Source organism: Carya illinoinensis, chromosome 15 (genome assembly GCF_018687715.1).
Source record: "Carya illinoinensis cultivar Pawnee chromosome 15, C.illinoinensisPawnee_v1, whole genome shotgun sequence".
Taxonomy (NCBI): Eukaryota; Viridiplantae; Streptophyta; class Magnoliopsida; order Fagales; family Juglandaceae; genus Carya; species Carya illinoinensis.
The window spans coordinates 33200736-33213426 of NC_056766.1; the positions used below are offsets into that span (position 1 = coordinate 33200736).

The following is a 12691-nucleotide window of genomic DNA, read 5'->3' on the forward strand; positions in this document are numbered from 1 at the left end:
CTAGAGAAGATTGTTGCGTTAGTCGTCCTACCTCTGGTATTGTTAAAAGAAAGAAAAAAAAATAAAAGAAAAAAAAAATCTCTCTCTAGTAATTAGATTTGATTTTAAATAAATCTTCTGCTAATTTGTCTCTGTACCGTCATCCATTATTAATTTGATCCGGTGGAAAGAGAGAGTGCAGGAGAGCCTTCGAGGTCTCGTAGCTAAGCGCGATACAAGCTTGTTCCGTTTCCATAACTTCTACTTTTAATAAAAATCATGGCGGAAGGTTCAGAGAAGAGGTTCCATTCGATTATGGACAAGCTCTTCTACGCTCCCAAATCCGTACCAAGCTCCTCCAGGTTCCGTTTTTTTTTTTTTTTTCGTTCATAATCTCACCCTTTTTTCCCCAAATTTTCCCCTTTCATTTTCCGTTTTGTTCCCGAGAGAATTTGAGGGAAATAGAAAAAAACTGAAGTATCAATTCTATCCTAATCCCATATCTTTAAGAGTTCGACAGTTCATTCAAATTCATGAGCTGAATTTTGAATAATTGAGTTTTTATTTTTGGTAACTTTAATGAAGTTTAAAACGTTTTCATTCTTCCTTTCTAGGGTTTATGCAAAATTTAATGGAGCGTTACATGACAGTGTAGTGTTTATTCGATTTTTTTTTCTCTGATATGTTTGGTTTAATATGTCGGGAGGCAGAAAGCGTCCAAATACATCATCGGCGTTACCACTAATGGAACTCAATCGGAGAGGGGATATAGTTGAGAGATCGCAGCAGCAGTCAACAGCTTCGGCTGGAATGTCTCAAGCTCCGCTGTGCAGGCCGTGGGACCGTGGAGACCTTATGAAAAGATTAGCCACTTTTAAGTCGATGACATGGTTTGCTAAACCCAAGGTTCAGTAATACCATTCCATCTTTTTCCCCCTTTTTAATTTATAAACTGGCTAGAACTTATAGTTATGATAAGATTGTGAAGACATTGTCTCAAATTCATACCTCTATTATTCTTTTACGTTTTACAAATCGCTTCAGAGGTGTAGTAGTATTTGTCGAGAGGGTAATATTATAATTTATAATTATTTTTGAATATCAGCTGACTACTCGTGATCTTCAAGAAAGGAATTAAATTTGAGGTCAAAGTATTTTTTTGGAAGGAAAGAACTTGGATTGGTGAATAATCTACTTCCTTCTGATAAAATAAATAGCAATATGTGTGGAAATTATGTTTCCACGGTAGAGGATGTCTCTAATGTGACCCATGGCTTACCACAACAAAAAAGTGAGGGCTGTGACGGGTAACGATGGACCTGTGGCCACTTCAGACGGTGCAGACAGTTCTCAAGCACTGCCCCTCCAACTTTCGCATGTAATATAAGTTTGCAGGAGAGATGGTTTGGCTGCCTAACACTAAATAGGGGTTCATGATTAAATCTGAGTGGGATTTAAATGAGCCTCTTTCAAAAAATCCCTTGTTCAATGGGTTTCCGTTCTATGGTTATTTTACTGTCCCCCATTTGCTTGCTGGTTGGAATGAAAGTTAAAATTGCTGCAGAATATAAATTGGTTGGAAAAGGCATCACTTTCAGAGGCACCCTGTTTTTTTTGTTGAATATCATACAATAATCGTAGTCACATCCGTTATTTGACCGAAGGGATACAGAAGTGGGGTATGAGGTTTGTTGCCATTAGAAATAGGTATGTGACTGTCATATTATCTTTCTATTGGCAGCTGGAAGATTTGGATGAAATCTTGGTGTGCTATTGCCAAAAAAGTAGTTTTTTCTGCATCTGGAGGGATTGCAATAGCATTGTATTTGGAATGAGTAATGGGACAAAGCATACATTCAAAAGGTCTGTGAGCTAGTCAGGTGGAACATGTACTTTTTGCCAAGGACATGCTCTCAGCAATAGGGTTTGTGAGCTAGTCAATGCATGCACTTTTTGCAGTTTTTATCAATATTTTTTGTATTTATTTTGACGTGGTTTGGTTGTAAACTCTAGGTAGGTACTTCTCATGTATACATCTTGTGTACTTGGGCTATGCCTTCTTTTCTTATGAAGAAAACTTCTTGATTACCTATAAAAAAATTCTTTTGACATGGGTACAAAGGGTCACATACTTTTTTTTGGCAATTCCTTGCCTTGGTCGATGGATTTCTGTTTTTGTTTTTATTTTCGTTTTGGCAACTGAAAAAAAAAATCATTTAGAATGTGGGCTTTGAAGAGAATAAGTAATAATAAGGATATATTTCAGGTATCAAAGAAAAACATGCTGCATATCTAATGCCAAAAGCTGTGTAGAACGGCATTGAGACATTTACTTTTTTTGGGTGTTTTAAAGAACTAAGGCCTTTTGTCAACTTTGGGTGCTTATGTTCTTGATGATATTCCAGACTTGAGTTGCTTAACTATTTCTTTTCAGACATGATGAATGGCCCATCATTTTCTGTGAAGTTGCACATAAAGCTTCTTTTGATGTTGTCAGGTTGTCAGTGCTGTGAATTGTGCTAGGAGAGGCTGGGTCAATGTAGATATGGATATCATAGCTTGTGAAGCATGTGGGGCACGCCTCCTCTTTTCCACTCCTTCATCTTGGACCCAGCAGCAAGGCATGTTACTGTTATGTACAATATCGTGAACTATGAAGCCAAGCTGTGAATGGTCCAGCAACCTTTGGTTATGTTTATAACATTTGGTACTTTATTTGCTATTTCAGTTGAGAAAGCAGCCTTGGTATTCAGCTTAAAACTAGACAATGGACATAAATTACTCTGTCCATGGATTGACAATGCCTGCGATGAAACACTGGCACGGTTTCCACCCATGACACCTCCAGTATTAGTTGATAAATATAGAGAACGTTGCTCTGCCCTCTTAGAAATTTCAGCTCTTCCTGTAATATCATCTTCAGCCATTGAATGGATGAGAAGCCCTCAGCTGGAGCTGTTTCTTGAACAATCTTCAATGCAGGAATGCGGCGATGGATCTGCCGTCAGTTATCCATTAGAATATCTTGACAATGAGTGTAATGCAGAGTCTGCTAATTTGTATTATCAGGTATGAACTTGTTTTCCTATAAAGGTGTGTGCTAAATTGTTATGTATATGAATGTATATATGATTTTCTTTTAGTCTTCACATGGAATACCCATGATGCTTTTGCTGTTTTCTCATGTATTATAATGGTGATGGACCTAACATTTCTACAGTCCCCATAAACTTGCCTACTCTCCCACTGTCTGTCTTTAGTTGTTAGCATCTTACTAACCCACTGCAGCATTACAAGATTTTTGTTCCGTGTCTGCAGTGATTAACTTGGACTGATATGCATTCTGCTCAGGTGCTTCTTACTCTTACTTTCAGTTTATGTTAATCTTATAAGCTTGAATTTATTCTGGAGTATATTTTGATATAGCTTGTGTGTGTTTAATCATTTTTGCATCACTTATTCACATCCGCCTACTTTTAACCTTTCACAAATAAACATTTGTCAGTATTGCTATAAGTTTTATGTACTTTAATACCAAATTATGTGCTTAATACTAGTCATAAAATTAATAATGTGATTTTATCATTGGCATACTCATGTGATAAATTCTTATAGTTTTTAGTTTCTTACCATTCTTGGTTAAGTAATGATGTCTTGAAGGATTTGCAGGCACAAAAGCTTATAAGCTTATGTGGCTGGGAATATCGTTCACTACCTTATGTGGTCAACTCCAAGGATGGAGCTTATCAGTCTGCTGAAAAATCCAGTAAAGTAACTTCATCTCATATTGTCACCAATAGACAGAACCCTAGCATCAATCTTGAGTCTGCCGGTATCAAGGAAATTATGGAGGCAGATGAAAATGCCAATGTTTCTACTCGAGTACAATCTGATCCCAATTCTGTTGTCTTAGATTGCAAGCTTTGTGGAGCCAGTGTAGGATTATGGGCTTTCTCTACAATTTCATGGCCTATGGAGTTACTCAGATTAGTTGGTTACATAGATGTCAATAGGGAAAATGATTATGTAACCCATGATTCGGGGAGTGTAGCCTCAAATGGTGCAATATCATTGAAGGAGAGACCATCTAATTTAAATTTGACTATAGCAGGGGGTCCTCCACCAACAGGACAGAATTTTAAAGCGACAATTTCTTTGCCTGTTATTGGCAGGAATTTAAGGGCTCGGTTGTCTTATGATTCTGAGTTTAGAGATCGTATAGGTGCTAACCAAGAAGGTGTTCAATCTGATTCTCAGAATAAGAACCTGTTTCAGGAGAAAAATGACCACACAGAGAACACACCTGGCGAACAAATTGTTCAGCAAGAATTGGGGCTGATAGAGAGTGAAAAACATGATGAACTGTGTCGTACTACTGGCAATGACCAGATATTTTGTTTGAGCCATGATATTAGTGGAAAAGGTGAAGCTCTTGGAAAAGAGAACAACAATAAGGTGCTATTGGAAGCAACAAGTTTTTCTGGGCAAGAAGGACCTTCACCTGGAGTTGGTATGCAGGATTCTACTAAAGAAAATCTGATTGAGAGCACAGAGAAGGTGGTACAGAGTTCCTTTCAGAATGGTAAGTGTCCTGAAAACTTAGATAATGCTATATCAGATACTTCAGCTGCAGAGGATCCTAGTAGCTCTCAGATTATAGACCCTTCTGCTGTGGCACCAGAAGCCAATGTCACAAGTAGAAATGGTGAAAATGGCGAGGATGACTCATCAGCGATGGTTGCATCCGGCAACTGCAGTTTGCAACAGTTGTCAGGAACAGAGATACAAAACAAAGAAGGTTCTTTAGCTACCTGTAGCATGCAGACTTCTGAAAACAATGAAGTTTTTACCTGTCATACAGGTAATCATATTTGCCTAATTTTGTTGCTCTTTGATCAAGATTGTTAACCGAAATTTGATACCTACTGTTTTTGCTTATTTTACTTGCTGACTAACATGAATATTATTTGTGCAACAAGTAGTGAAATATTTTTTATCAACTGATGCACACCTTCGCTAGTGAATCTTTTATACAACTGCATATAATATTGGGTCGATACCAAATACCCTCATTTGAAACCAGCACCTTGGTTGAATCCATCTGTTGGTTCTCCCATCCATCAAGGCATAAACTTCACATGAAGTACTGCTATTGTATGGCATTAACTGATGCAGAATCTGCCTCACCATCAAGTCATAAACTTCACATGACGTGTTGCTTTTGTATGTCATTAACTGATCTGGGATCTGTCTTAATCTCTGTTTTTCCATGCCCAGGCATATTTTACCTGACTACAAGAGAGGAACCTATGAGACTAGTTTTGCCAGTAATGAATTAGAGGGCCAGGTATAGTTGTTAGGAGAATGTACAGGTTATATCCATTGTACATCTAGAAGATTGTATGAAAACAAGTGAAGGTAGTAGCTGCTAGGTTGCTTATGATACGCATATGAAAAGATGGAAAGTGACGTGAATATGGAAATTTGGTGGCAGTTCGAGGCTCGAGGCTGAAGTTTTCCTCCATGGGGAGGTGGTGGACTTAGAAGGTTTTTAGAGATGTCCAGCTGGTTGGTTATTGAAGCCATTCATATTTAAGCACATAAACTATATGCATATGAACTCCTTGCACAACCAGGGAGATGGAGTAAAAATCTGTGTTGGTGATTGCATTTTCTACTCTGCACTGCTCCTGGGATTTCATTTTGATAGTGGTTTTTCATGGGATTGCATGCTGATGTTAGCTTTTTTCCCCCTATAAACCCTTTATAGAAAACAGCAGAAAGCTACATGATATCTCAATGTGTCCAGAACCAAATATGAGGAAAAGACCAATTTCAAAATATTCACATTGTGTTGCTTTTAGTGCCTGCATGGCAAAATACAATGTTAAGGCAACCATGATCATCAAGATTTTTTTCTTTTTTTTTCACAATTCAAATCTCTGCAAAAATGCCATAGTAGCCCATGACACCATCCTTTGGAACTAACCATTCTTCTCCGTAATTTATCTTTTATAAGTTCTATGGCTGCTGAACTATAGGCTGCATTTTGATGTTAAGCTGACCTGAGTTCTTTATGAATAATAGTGAGTTGAGTAGATGGAGTGAGTTATGTGGAGTTCATCTAAAATGAGTTTAGATGAGTTTAGTAGTATTTATGAGAAATTGAAAAAGGTTGTGGGTCCCACGTGTAAGGAGGTTTTGAGTTGAGATGAGTTTAGTGATTTGAGAGTTGAGTGTTTGGATGTTAGACTCAGCTTAAAATTAGACTGAACTGAGTTGATCTCAGTTGAGTCTTGCAACCAAACGGGGAGACAGTATGGCTTCTTGCAAATGCATATATGCTGTATGCCATTTGTCACAAAGTATCTCCTTCTATTTTGCTTCTCTTGTTGATTTTTTTATGTCGTGATTATTAAAAAAGACTTGAACAGTTATGCTTCCCCACTTTCAGGAAAAAATCTGAAGCGAGCAAGGTCAGACAATGCAATGGAGTTTGACCCAATCAGGCAACACAGACATTTTTGCCCCTGGATTACATCAACTGACAACGGGGCACCTGGATGGCAACAAACACTGTCTGCTTTACTACGTCAAAAAGGGTTATCTCCTTTACCTCGGAATTCTCAGTCTGCCTTCATAATTGAGGTATTTCCGAACCTTCTATCCTCTGTTAACTCTATGGGAGTGCCATGGTGAATTGCGATAACCAGTTCTACCATTCTATATGTCCATTGGAATTTATCCTGCCATGTTTCTTGTCAACTCCAAGACTTGGACTGTGTTGAAGTACAAAGTGCTCCACTTCACCCTAAGTGGGGTTTAATTAATAATCTGTCTTGTTCTTTGTTATTTATGAAAAATAAAAAATAAAATCTGTGCCAACATAATGTGTTTGGTTGGGTTGGGTTTGATTAAATTTTTTAAAATTGTCATCCCAAGAGAATAATGATCTTTCTGTTTAACATTTGTTTCAGGTGGATGATCCCATCACTTCAGTTAGGAGGCTTTTTATGTCTCCGTCAGCAAAAAGAACAAAGATGTCTCCTCCATCCAGCTGATTTTGCTGTGCCCTTTTTATTTGATATCTGCCCTTTTTATTCGGTAGAACTCTTGTGAGCTTGAGATGATGCATTTCTCCTGACATGCGATCGATTTTGGGAAAACCTGAAAATGTTGTATTTTTACAGTTGGATAGGTTGTCAAAATGTAGTTTATCACCAAACTACTGCTTGAGAATCTGAGCTGCAGCTTGTACCTTATTTTGGAGGCAACTTACAATGTCAAAAAAGAGTGTATTGAGGCTTTTGTAGGGATAACAGTGACTCATGTTGTTTTACATGGAAATATTCTTTCTTCCAGCGAAAAATGAGAAAACAGAGATGGTTGATCGGGAACGGCATTCATAATTACTCTCTATTAAGCCACAGTTTGTGACAACTGCCTTCGAGTAAGAGCGGCAGAAGCCTCTTTCTGCGACAACAGCACTCATTGCCTATCAGATTGGCTACCCTGTTCAACTTACAGAAGTTGATGGTAAAAATATATCTATTTGAGTGTGAATTGTTAGTGAGAAGATGGTTTCTCAAATTCTGCTATTAAATTTTAGATCCCAATAAACTCTTCTGCTACATGTTTTTAGCTTATGTTCTCACTGACCACTGTGAATCCAAAAGGTGCGCAAAAGGCCCCACTGGAGGCCGAAGTTGAAGTTTCTCAAATCTAAGACTTCTGCATTTCAAACTTTTAACGAGGCAAAACTTGAACCGAGGTAAAGGGTAAACATGAAACTCTCAGAAACAGTCTTTTTGGTAAACTCACCTAAAATTTGGAGAATTAGTATTCTATCATTAAGTGTCTTCACCTGTCCAATCCTTTCGGCACCTCCATTTCTCCGAAGACTCTTCCACAACTAAAGCCGATGCGACTCTGGCAGGTCTAGTTCCTGTCTGTTCCAAACTTCTTGACCAATCTCTGGCTTCCCTTTCCGTTAACTTCAATTTCGGCAGTGGTTTTGAAGGATCCCTCGCAATGGTGCTCAGTTCCAGCCATGTTCGTATGGCCTCTGCCATTCATCTATGGGACTTTCACCCAACAAACTGCTCTCTTTGCAAGTTCGGCGACCACACCATTATACCATAAATTCTCACCCCACCATGTTGGACATAATTCAGTATGATTTCAACTAACTATTTCTTCTGTAGCTTATACCTGTAGCTTCACTAACAAGAATATTGAATCTAGCAGCTCCAGCCTATGCCTTGTCACTATATAGCCCGACGATAATGCGGGTGGATGTGCCAAGTGGGTCGGGTACAGGGCCTGCCCAACACCCTCACTTCCAACAACAAGCTCTTTCCTTGAGAATTTGCAACATTGTTTGAAACGGGAAAAGATGTGGGAGTTATGTTTTTAACTTGTGGAGGCGGTGATAAATGGCATCATAGGTGAGAGGAGCATTGCAAGAATTTGGGGTTTCTTAACTTTCCTGTTTTCCCCGGAGTCTTTCTTTTAGGTTTGTATCTTCACTACTACTGGACTGTTTTGTTGGTGTACAGAGCCTATCTCTCTCTCTTTATATTCAGAGAAGAGTTTTCGTGGATAAGAAAGGTATAAAGCCAATCAAAATGCTCGTGAACGTGTAAAATTTTATGGCAGCTAATACACACCATCAGTTTAGACAGACCTTAAGTGGGGCATCCTTTGATTTGGAAAGGAGTCCCTACTGTGCAGCTCAAGAATTGTGTGATTAAGAAAATTTTAATGGGATTGACCAAATAAACCAAACAAACAAACAAAAGCAAAGACATTCATCGTAACATCCTGCATGATCCGTGAACTTCTATTTTTCCAAGAACCCAAATGGAAAGGCCATCATCAAACCAACATTCAAGTTTTGTTTGCATGAATGTCTTTTATATGTGCAATCCCTACAAAGCGTGGTGGTGATTCAGCTTCAACTTCATGTCAACATGGTTCTACATCCACCCGTACAATTTGAAAGTGAAGATTACAAAACTAATTCCCAATACCGCCTCCCAAAATAGACGAGCTATTGGGTGAAGGCATAAGGCTAAACAGAGCAGTACAACAATAAAGGGTTCTCCTACAAGTTTTCTGCCTCCATCCGCTCGTAAATATTTCCGATTGGAGAAATACTCTAGCTACAAAATAATTATATAAAAGTAATCTCACAAACTGATGTTGCTTGATGTGATTGGTCAAATTGTAAAGTTTACTTTTATTATAAAGCAAATCTGATGGATCACATAAAGCCACGTCAATTTATGAGATTATTTTTGTATAATCCCTTTGTGGCTCTCGTACTCATCTTCTAGTAATAGCCAACACCTTTCAATTCAGACTGTGAAGGTTTCGGTGCATCACCACCATTACCTACGAATACAAGGCGACCTGCAAAATCCACAAAATAAGCATCCATCATATATAATGGAGAAACTTCTTTTTTGTTTTTTCATCTTTTGACAGAGGTTTCTACCATCTAGACTTGTATGAATGTTTGGTGAAAAATACAAAAGCTGGAAGGCAATGGTGGTCTCTAGGAATTCAAATCCAAGCAAAACTGTCCATGATGACTTCTGCATGGGTGAGCACTAGGGTATTGCATGTTTCACTACGTTTGGATGTTGAGATGATCTCAGATGATCTGAGTTTATCTGTAAATAGTAGTATTTTGTGGGTCCCATTGAGATGTGTTTGAATGTAAATAGGTTGAGATATGTTTTTGAATGTATGAAATAGGTTGAGATGAGTTTAACTTTTTTATGAGAAGTTGAAAAAGTAGTGGGCCCCAACAATGATTAGTTTGAGATAGGTTGAGATCACTTTACCTAAGCATAGCAAGTTTTCAAAACCTCTATAAATGACAAAGGAACATTTACCACTTCGAAGAGTTAAAACAAATAATACTAATGTAGACGGGTATTTGAGCTTATTCATGATCCAAATAATAATAGTGGCACTCTCATGGGTCTCGATATCTCTCCAAGGGACCAAAAGGCTTAACACTTTGAGATAGCTCATTGACTTTTTTTTTTTGATAAGTGAGAAAGCTCATTGACTTTCGACAATCAAAAACCAGAGAATTGGGTTTGTGGAGATGGGGGGCATGTGCTAAAAAAACATACATTATGCATCTCATGTCAGGCTGCATAATGTACTCTGTATCCTGTATCCTTGAGCAGATTCAATAAAGTCAATAAAGTAATGTATATACCATTTCGACGAATGGCAATCTCTCTTATACGTCGAACAAAACCTGTTGTCGGATCAGTGAAGATTTTGGTCTCCAGATTCCCCTCCAAATACAGAATCGTACTGCAATAAATAAAATGTCAATATTACTGCAATCAGAAATAGAAATGATTTGAAATAAAGTCATGGGTAAACAAAAGTATAAGATTAGGGGCAGCAGGTCATGCATAAGACCATGATTAAAGATACCCCAAAACAAGCAGATTATGAATAGTTTTGAACAAAGTTAATTTACTTAGACACCATCACGGAAACTATAATGAGCAAATCAAGCAAAGTGTTACCAACATACTTTGGTTAAGTGCCCCACACATAGTGATCCAAAACAAGAAGCAAAACTGCCTTGCATCGATGGAGGTCAAGTACAAGAGCCCTTAGAAGCAGAAAAAAATATTGGACAGTCAACAGCAGTAGATTGCCTGTCAGCTCTGGAAAACCTCAAGTCATCAACCAAAGGAGTACAACCAAGACCTAGTTGGTTAAGTAAAGGGGTAGGCCAGTGAATATTTGGTTTAACAAACTATTATTTTTGGTAAATTCAGCTATTATGGTTTTGCGAGTGAGCAGTAAAATTTTTTTAATTTATCGATGTGGCAATAAAGAGGTAATTAATTGTATGAACAGCAACATCAAGATTCAGTTGTGAAATCTTTTCCGTCTACAATGGTGGGTCAGAATCCAAAATCATAGACTTCTGTGATGGTTGTACCCTTTGAGTAAGATTACTACACTTGAAATCCATAGACAGAGCTTAAAAACACTCAAATGTCCTTCTTTTCAACCACTCAAACTCAATTCTCCTTCAAGACCAACCCAAAATTCAAGCTGCTCCTGAATAGTGAAGATGCCTTAACCTAATATGTGGAATGCAAACACATAATTTCCTCAGCCCTAACTACCACTAATTTTTTGTTTGGTTAGGACAAAATGTGCAATATAAAAAGTCAGAAGGCAATTCAAAGATGTTATGCAAATGATGCCATATCAACCACTATAAATGGCCCAATCTTTAATACAAAGCAATCTCCAAGAATGACTCTGTCTTGAAAACTCCTTTATTGGCCATAACTTATTGAATCTTTTATTAAAAATGAAAAGGGCCAGTACACTTTTGGTTCCGATGCATTATTGGCCATAAGTTTTAGTAAAGATGAAAGGGTTGCGGCATACTATCAAGTTCGTTACATGCTTTTATTTATAATTTCGAATGCCTCCTACACCAGAGAGATTACATTTAAATTTCAGAATTCCAATGTCTCATACTTTAATCCCACTAATATAATAGAAAATAAAATCAGCTAGTCAGCACGCTGGTAAAGGAAATCATATTATGAGCCACTACAAACACCCAACGTACAAAGCATTCCCACCAAAAGAACCATCATGTAGAACAAAGAGATTGCTTAAAAACTTGTGTGTACAGCATATACTAATAATTAAGACAAAAATGGGTAGACCAAAAAGCTCACCCAGGCACAGCATGCTTCATGACAACTCCGCCCAACTTCTCAGGATAAACTGAAACCCGATGCCACTGAACTGCGCACCGATTGGCGTACTCCCTGGGATCCTCATTATCCAACGGCCTCCGATTGTTGCGAATCCCACCCGTCCCCACCGATAACAGCGTCACCGTCCTCCCACTTCTCAGCTTTTTCTGCAACGGACTCTGACCCACTTGCCCCACCACTATTGCCTACAGAAATCCCCCAAACAGAATCAATCCTAATCCCATCAATCAAACAAATACCAAAAATTTACAGCGAAGGAGGAGGTGGGGTTTTGTTTTTTTTTGGGGGGGGGGGGGGGGGTGGGAGGAAGAATTTTGTGAAACGGCGTGAGCGAATGTACCTTATAGATGCCGACGTCGAGGCCGTTCTCAAGGGGTCGGTCATAAACCATGCGTTGTTGTGGGTCGGATTCTTGGGATGGGGAAGATTGCTGCGGTAATGGGGGGACTGAGTCTGGTTCCGACTCGGAGGCGGCTTCGCCGGAGGACAGGTGACCGGTTCCGGTAGTGCACATAGACTTAGCGGAGAGGTAATGGGAAGAAGGCCTAGAGTTTGAGAACAGAGAGCGCCATAACCTTCGTGAGAGCGTACCCATGGAGTTCGCCATTTCTTTCTGAAAAACTTTTGAGCTTAAACCCTAGTGGCCTTGGGCTTAAGCACCTTTGAGCCTAAGGGCATTGCCACTCCCTCTCCCCCTAATTTTTTTAAGCAAAAATAACAAAAATAAATAAATAAATTGTAGGAAAATTCTCTAAGCATGACAAATGTGATCAACAAAGTGTACCCAAAGTTTCTTTTTTTCTTTTTTTCACTCTTTTGATTTTAGTAGCAATTTCTGTTTCTCATGAATTTTCAACTTTCATATTGACTTAAAAAGATTATGGGTTTCATTTTGTTGTACTGTTTCCTAGCCATTGACTATAACT

At 38.5% G+C, this 12691-nt stretch overlaps 2 protein-coding genes and 1 pseudogene across 4 annotated transcripts; 1 reads left to right on the plus strand and 2 right to left on the minus strand.

Moving 5' to 3' along the window:
* LOC122295906 lies at positions 1-7376 on the plus strand. Of its 3 annotated transcripts, none has more exons than XM_043105181.1 (7): positions 1-341; positions 686-885; positions 2477-2600; positions 2708-3048; positions 3649-4840; positions 6434-6627; positions 6957-7376. In XM_043105181.1, exons 2-7 carry the CDS (start codon positions 724-726, stop codon positions 7038-7040), a joined length of 2097 nt encoding a protein of 698 aa, XP_042961115.1. In that variant the 5' UTR covers positions 1-341; positions 686-723; the 3' UTR covers positions 7041-7376. The 3 variants fall into 3 exon arrangements, with proteins under 3 accessions (XP_042961115.1, XP_042961114.1, XP_042961116.1); XM_043105180.1 differs by having other exon boundaries at positions 3-341; positions 690-885; XM_043105182.1 differs by lacking the exon at positions 1-341 and adding an exon at positions 1721-1842 and having other exon boundaries at positions 746-885.
* On the minus strand, positions 7316-8808 carry LOC122296843 (annotated as a pseudogene).
* On the minus strand, positions 8789-12458 carry LOC122295907 (single-stranded DNA-binding protein, mitochondrial). Its single transcript, XM_043105183.1, has 4 exons — positions 12106-12458; positions 11724-11950; positions 10217-10317; positions 8789-9393 (listed from the first exon to the last, which is right to left on the minus strand). Exons 1-4 carry the CDS (start codon positions 12370-12372, stop codon positions 9314-9316), a joined length of 675 nt encoding a protein of 224 aa, XP_042961117.1. The 5' UTR covers positions 12373-12458; the 3' UTR covers positions 8789-9313.
* Positions 12459-12691: the final 233 nt, after the last annotated feature.

Excerpts from the sequence above, each read along its gene's own strand:
- LOC122295906 (XM_043105180.1), top strand. The coding sequence starts at position 259 with ATGGCGGAAGGTTCAGAGAAGAGGTTCCATTCGATTATGGACAAGCTC. Across the intron at positions 342-689 it reads TCCGTACCAAGCTCCTCCAG|AAAGCGTCCAAATACATCAT; the intron begins GTTCCGTTTTTT and ends GTCGGGAGGCAG. Across the intron at positions 6,628-6,956 it reads AGTCTGCCTTCATAATTGAG|GTGGATGATCCCATCACTTC; the intron begins GTATTTCCGAAC and ends CATTTGTTTCAG.
- LOC122295907 (XM_043105183.1), bottom strand. The coding sequence starts at position 12,372 with ATGGCGAACTCCATGGGTACGCTCTCACGAAGGTTATGGCGCTCTCTG. Across the intron at positions 11,951-12,105 it reads TCGACGTCGGCATCTATAAG|GCAATAGTGGTGGGGCAAGT; the intron begins GTACATTCGCTC and ends GGATTTCTGTAG. Across the intron at positions 10,318-11,723 it reads ATGAAGCATGCTGTGCCTGG|TACGATTCTGTATTTGGAGG; the intron begins GTGAGCTTTTTG and ends TATTTATTGCAG.